Source organism: Saccostrea cucullata, unplaced genomic scaffold, assembly GCF_032062105.1.
Source record: "Saccostrea cucullata isolate Sc308-1 unplaced genomic scaffold, CSIRO_AGI_Scuc_v1 ctg8390, whole genome shotgun sequence".
NCBI lineage: Eukaryota > Metazoa > Mollusca > Bivalvia > Ostreida > Ostreidae > Saccostrea > Saccostrea cuccullata.
This window is the reverse complement of record NW_026926581.1, coordinates 21,474-27,919: the sequence shown is the minus strand read 5'-3', so window position 1 is coordinate 27,919 and position 6,446 is coordinate 21,474. Positions and strand designations below refer to the sequence as shown.

The window sequence follows — 6,446 nt, the reverse complement described above, 5'->3', positions numbered from 1 at the left end:
ATGCAGATTTTAAACTAGATGCTGTCATGAACATAATACCCGCACTAAGGTGTTTGCCTCTAAATGCAGACTTCTTCATATTGGGTTTTTCCCAAAGGAAAAAGTCAATATAATTCAATAATTTACATAATACATGTTTTATCAAATTGAGCATAATATGCTGAGGTGACCATGTGACCCATGGGCCTCCATCTAATAGGTATTTCATATTCTTAATTCATTACCAGTCTGAAATTAAACAACAGAATTAAATTAATGATGTAAATTAGGTTTATAAGGAGGGGGGGGGGTATAAATTTTTGGCACAAAATTTAAAAACTTTTAAATCTATTTTCTCATATCTATAGATCAATAACAAATAATATTATTCAAATTAGTGTAAAGCGTTTTTGATGAATTTTTCAAAATGTGCAAAGTTTATTTATATTTGATTAGGCAGTTCTAAACTTCTTGAAAGCTGCCATATACACAATCAATGTAGTCAACCCCCACCCCTCTCCCATCAACACACACACACAGACACCCCTTTATTTGTCTGTTTTTGGAAATATGCCTAGATGGCAATGTTAAGATAAAACATCTTTCGTAAATGATAATTTTCAATTTGTTCTTCCGCTATACATGTATTTGAACACCTGAATCACAATGGGCTTGCGTCACGTACCCAACTTAAGTACTAGTTTTACCATTGGCATTATCATTTTTAGATTTCACTGCACGTGCAGTAGGCTACTAGTGTTGTATACACCTTTGCATATATGTCAGTAGGAATTATTTATTTTTGTTTTAATTGGATTATATTTCATGAAGATTACAGGACATAAATAATGACAATCGGTAAGTACAAAGTTTCGTATAGATTTGGGTAAAATATCTGAAAAGAAACGGTTACGTTCAAGTTTAAAGAATCAAAGATCATCCGATGCTGCATCTAGAGACAAATTTGACATTCTGAAAAGTTATCCCCCGTTATCAACGTTACATTCAGTTAGGCCTACAAGATCCAGATTTTTTTTTCTGGGACTGGGAGGAGGGGGGTTTCCAACACGAAGAATTTCCTGAGAATCAAAAAAAAAAAAAGAAGTTACGTTTGGGTCTGTTTTCTAAGGTGGAGGGACACTTAAGGTACTTGTTTACTCACCATATTTTTGACAACAACGGGTCGCCGTACTTACAAATGTCGTAAATTTGACAAGTTGTGTAAATGAATAGTTTTGTATTCTAAACTATATATAAGAGTAAAACATTACATATAAAACTAATATTTATGGGTTTTATGTTCTATGTTACTAATATTTATAATTTATCGAAAATATACAAGGTTTTTCGACATATTCCGCATCAGCGCGGTGAATCGATCTACCGTAACATGTATGAACAATGGCGTCCCGTCTCCTTCAACATTGACACAGTCGACATAAGACGTCAATGTAGCATGGCAAAATATCATAGAAAAAAACAAGGTTTTTCAAAGAAAACATCGCAATACAGAAAAAATTCTAACTTGTTCAAGTTAAAAGACCATTTTGTTACATACATCGATTCCTGACAAAAGTGCGTAAAAAAATACAAGAAATACTCGCACGGTTATATAGGACGTAATGGCGGCCATTATGTGGAAAACCCTGATGTTTAATTTAAAATGCTTAAGCACGTGATATTAGACAGTCATATGAATGTTTTACGTGAAAGATCGATCTACCGGGTACGTAGATCAAGTCCCATAAATAGAAATTTAAAGCTGGCATATCGTGTTCAACTTCGTTTCTTTCGTTAATTTGCCGTTTTGACAATACTTTGACAGCAATAAACAGTACCAGGTAATAGTTTCTTAAAATAAATCATAGGTGCGCAGAGACGTTCCCGTCTCCTTCAACATTGTCATTGAACTTGTTGATCAGAAAATTTATATTCTTACAATGAGATAATAAAGTAATGCATTAGACTATTATCTTTGTGTTCTCTATGTTTTAAATATACATAAATCTTTCATCACAAATATTGGAATTTCTTTTTCATTGCACACAGCAGTACATCTGAATATATTTTGAAGTAAATATTAGATTTATATTTTAATCCGATAAACACTGATCAAGATATCGAGGTAAACAAAATCCTAAATAATATTCTTTGATAGTACTCATGTTCTATCTTACTAAGGTATATAGCATTAAGTATAATTCCGAAGATCCTAAATTTATACCTGATCAGCTGCTAATCTGATGTACAGTGTCAGTGACATCAACTGGCAACTGCTGAATCACTTTTAATGCCTAAATAAAAATGTAAACTGACCATTTTTTAATGTAAAATAAGTGTGGTAGCATCTTTTTTAAGAGAAAATTTTTTTTTGCTTACCCTGATAGAATAACCAAATCCATCAGCTGCTAATCTGCCATTTTTTTTTAATGTCAACTACTTGATATGTACCAACTAGGCCTAGTAATGATTACATTGACTGAAAAATTATGGATTTTAAGATTGGTTCATTTTTATTGCGTGATCAATGCATAAATTTGATTTTAAGATGTAACTTAAGTTAAATGTATAACAACACATTTTTCTTTCTTAAGATATGACACTGCATTGAGTAAAGGGAGAAGCTGGTAGAACTAGGGGTCTTAGCAGATGGCTACTCAGGTTGTGGAGTTTGTGGCATTCCTCTCCATCTTTCTTATACCATGGGGATATAAACTTCTGGTTTAAATTGGTATTTAATTATTCCTGAAAGTCCAGTGTCAGAATACAACATGTCAACACATAAATAAAATAGCTACTGGAAAGCACCATGGAGAGATATGGAATGCAAATACCAAGCTTACCTGACACAGGACAGGTACGTATTTTATTTTGCATTTATTTTTTAATTACGTACTGTACAGTACATATATTATGAAAGCACCAGGTTAATTTCCTGTTATAAAAAATCATTTGTTCTATATTTCAAAAATGCATCCGAATTATATATTTTTAGGAATGGTGCATACAGGCATGGGGCCTTATCAGGTGAATACACTTTTAACAACATTAAATATCCCCCCAGTCAGTTCTTGGACTCTGCAAGACAGACAACATGAAACAGGACCAGTTCTGGAGAAAACTGCAGTAGAAAGTACCAGAAGCAGCCTTCATGATGAAATTCAGGCAACTGTAAGTATGTACATAGAGGAAAAAAAATGTCCATTGTAAAAGGATTTTTTTTTTTGGAATATTTAGGACACTAAAATATATTTGATTTAAATGAAGTTATAATGTTTCTATCAGAATTAAAATTAATAGATGACGTCATTAAAAATTTTAGTACAGTAAAATTCATTCAGTAGGAATATGTATATAGTGAATTCACAGATATAGTGAAGTTTTCGGGGTCCCCAGCAAAAATTCTGAACATTTTTTTGTAAAATTACATGGTTATTAACGAATTCTGATGTAACAAATTTATTAATATAGTCAACTGATTTGATTCCTGTAGAGGTTTTTTAAAAAATGAAATTCACATCTTTTTTAATGAATTTTGAAAAATTGATATATATTGAACTGACTATTTTTGGCAAGTATTTGTGTATAAAATTCAATTCATAATGAAACCATAGTTATCCAAGGAATGTTTTGTAACAACAGCTCTTCGTACATATTCTATAAAAATACTTGATGGAACACGTGTAAATTGCAATTGCTTTATACAATTATACAAATTCATTATACTGATATAACCAATAATGGACATAGTAAATTTTAAAATTAGCAGGTCCCCGGGACTTCGCTTACTGTATTTCTATTCTCCAATATATGCATTTTTGCATACATGTAAGAAGTAAATCCTATACATGTAATTTTCAGATTTAAAAAGTGTACATATTAAGAGAACAACCACAATCAAGGTAAGAAAACCAATTAGCTTCATGTTTCTGACAGTCTTCTTATGATTATTAAGGATTAAAGGTACAGTCGAGCTAACAGTCAGTGTTGATGCAGGTTGGCAGAAACCAGGCAGTGGGCCATCCTTTGACAGCCTCTCTGGTATGTTGAGCATTTTATGCGCCCAGATCGATAAATCAGGGTGTATATTGTTTTTTGTCTCGTCTGTCTGTTTGTTTGTCTGTCTGTTGTCAACCTTTACCTCACCATAACTTTTGAACACTCCACTAATTAAGCTGTAGCTATCAAATGACACCAAGGTCAATTACCTTGTGACCTTGACTGTGACTTATAAGCTTTTTCAAACTTTTGCTGTAGGAGATAGAGACTTCATATTTGGTATACATACCTCACTAATTATGCTCTTTCAAACGACACCAAGGTCAATGACCTTGTGACCTGGACTGTGACCTTTATGCCAAAAATAACTTTTATTGGAACTTAGTTGCCACCGTGTTGTGTTTCACAAGCACGTCTTGTTTCTTTAAAAGGAATTTAATGTTTAACAAAGTAAAAATTCCAATTCTTTATAAAATATTTATATATTTTATAATAAATATATTTCATAACAAATGTTCATAAATGTATATGAAATTGAATATAACAAATTTATTCCTTTAATAACTCAAACTGCATAAATGTTAATTTGAAACATATTTTTAGGTCATTGCTCCATGATTGAATCTCAGACAGGCAAAGTCATGAAATCAGAACGAAATGTTGCATAATTTTTGAAAATGCTACTACAAATAGAAAAGACTTCAAAGATCATGACTGCAGAAAAAACTCTAATCACCATGAGAGGAAAGTCAACCTGTTTCAATTTCAAGTGCACTTGGTTCTTTTTTAAGCTTTATGGAGAAGCAAGGAATCTATTTTTAGTTGGCCACAATATCAAAGGTTTTGATTTTCATGTTCTTTTTCATACTCTAGATTCTTGTTCACTGTTTTATCGAGTGTCAAATGTGTACAAGGTTTTTTTTTTTTGAGATATTATCAGATTTCTATTCAAACTTGTCCATCCCAGTTTGTGTTCATATAACGGGCAATATTTATCAGAAGTGTTACTAAAATGTACTTACAATGCACATGATACTGTAGAAGATGTTTCAGCTGTGAAAAGTTTATATGACACTGTTCATTTTTGTGATGATCTTGTACATTTACATTTCAGTATGCTTTGAGTGTCCATACATGTAACTACCAGAAAGTTGTAGATAAAAACATACCATTCTTTCAATGTTTGATTGATAAAAATCTTCTGAGTGTCAGAATGGCAAGGAAGGTAACCAGTAGTGGCCTAAACTTTGATTGTCTCAGAAAGGCACAATCTAGAAGTTCTGATAGGTTTAATAATAATAAAATGTTATGAAACAGAGGAAATTCAGGTTATTTGTAACAAAATATCTCAAAATTTTAATCAATTGACATCCACTTTATGTTTCATTTTTGTTTCTTAGATGCTTTCTATATTATAAATCAACCGATAAGAGTTTTCATCAGTCATATTTTTAGAATATTTGAATGAAAAAAGGTTCATTTTTATGCATTAAAATGTTATGAAACAGAGGAAATTCAGGTTATTGGTAACAAAACATCTCAAAATTTTGATCATTGACATCCACTTTATGTTTCATTTTTATATCTTATAGGGTACTTCAATATGTATAAATCAACCAATAACAGTTATCATCAGTCAAATTTTTAGAATATTTGAATGAAGGCAGGTAAATTTATATGCATAAAATGTCATGAAACAGAGGAAATTCAGGTTATTTGTAAAAAATATTTCAAAATTTTAATCATTGACACACACATTATGTTTCATTTTTGTTTCCTATAGAATGCTTTCTATATGTATAAAACAACCAATAAGAGTTATCATCAGTCAATTTCTTAGAATATTTGAATGAAATCAGGTTCCTTTTTATGCATAAAATGTTATGAAACAGAGGAAATTCAGGTTATTGGTAACAAAATATCTCAAAATTTTGATCATTGACACCCATTTTATGTTTCATTTTTATATCTTATAGGGTGCTTTCTATATGTATAAATCAACTAAAAACAGATATCATCAGTCAAATTTTTTGAATATTTGAATGAAAACAGGTATATTTATATGCATAAAATGTCATGAAACGGAGGAAATTCAGGTTATTTATTACAAAATATCTCAAAATTTTGATCATTGACACCCACTTTGTGATTAATTTTTATTTCTTATAAGATGTTCTCTGTTTGTATACAACATCCAATAAGAGTTACCATCAGTCAAATTTTTAGAATATTTGAATGAAAATTTCTTAGGTTTATTTATGTTTTTAGCAGAAAATGTCATGAAACGGAGGAAATTCAGGTTATTTGTAACAAAATATCTCAAAATTTTGATCATTGACACCCACTTTGTGATTAATTTTTATTTCTTATAAGATGTTCTCTGTATGTATGAAACAACCAATAAGAGTTATCATCAGTCAAATTTTTAGAATATTTGAATGAAATCAGGCTTATTTACATGCATAAAA

The 6,446-nt window shown here is 30.8% G+C and overlaps 1 protein-coding gene and 1 pseudogene across 1 annotated transcript; both read left to right on the top strand.

Annotated features, from left to right (window-relative positions):
- The first annotated feature begins 2,577 nt into the window (after positions 1-2,577).
- LOC134272126 (uncharacterized) lies at positions 2,578-4,796 on the top strand. Its single transcript, XM_062754367.1, has 4 exons — positions 2,578-2,836; positions 2,975-3,158; positions 3,935-4,020; positions 4,582-4,796. The coding sequence occupies exons 2-4, from the start codon at positions 2,977-2,979 to the stop codon at positions 4,644-4,646; spliced, it is 333 nt and encodes a 110-aa protein (XP_062610351.1). The 5' UTR covers positions 2,578-2,836; positions 2,975-2,976; the 3' UTR covers positions 4,647-4,796.
- On the top strand, positions 4,720-5,290 carry LOC134272125 (uncharacterized; annotated as a pseudogene).
- Positions 5,291-6,446: the final 1,156 nt, after the last annotated feature.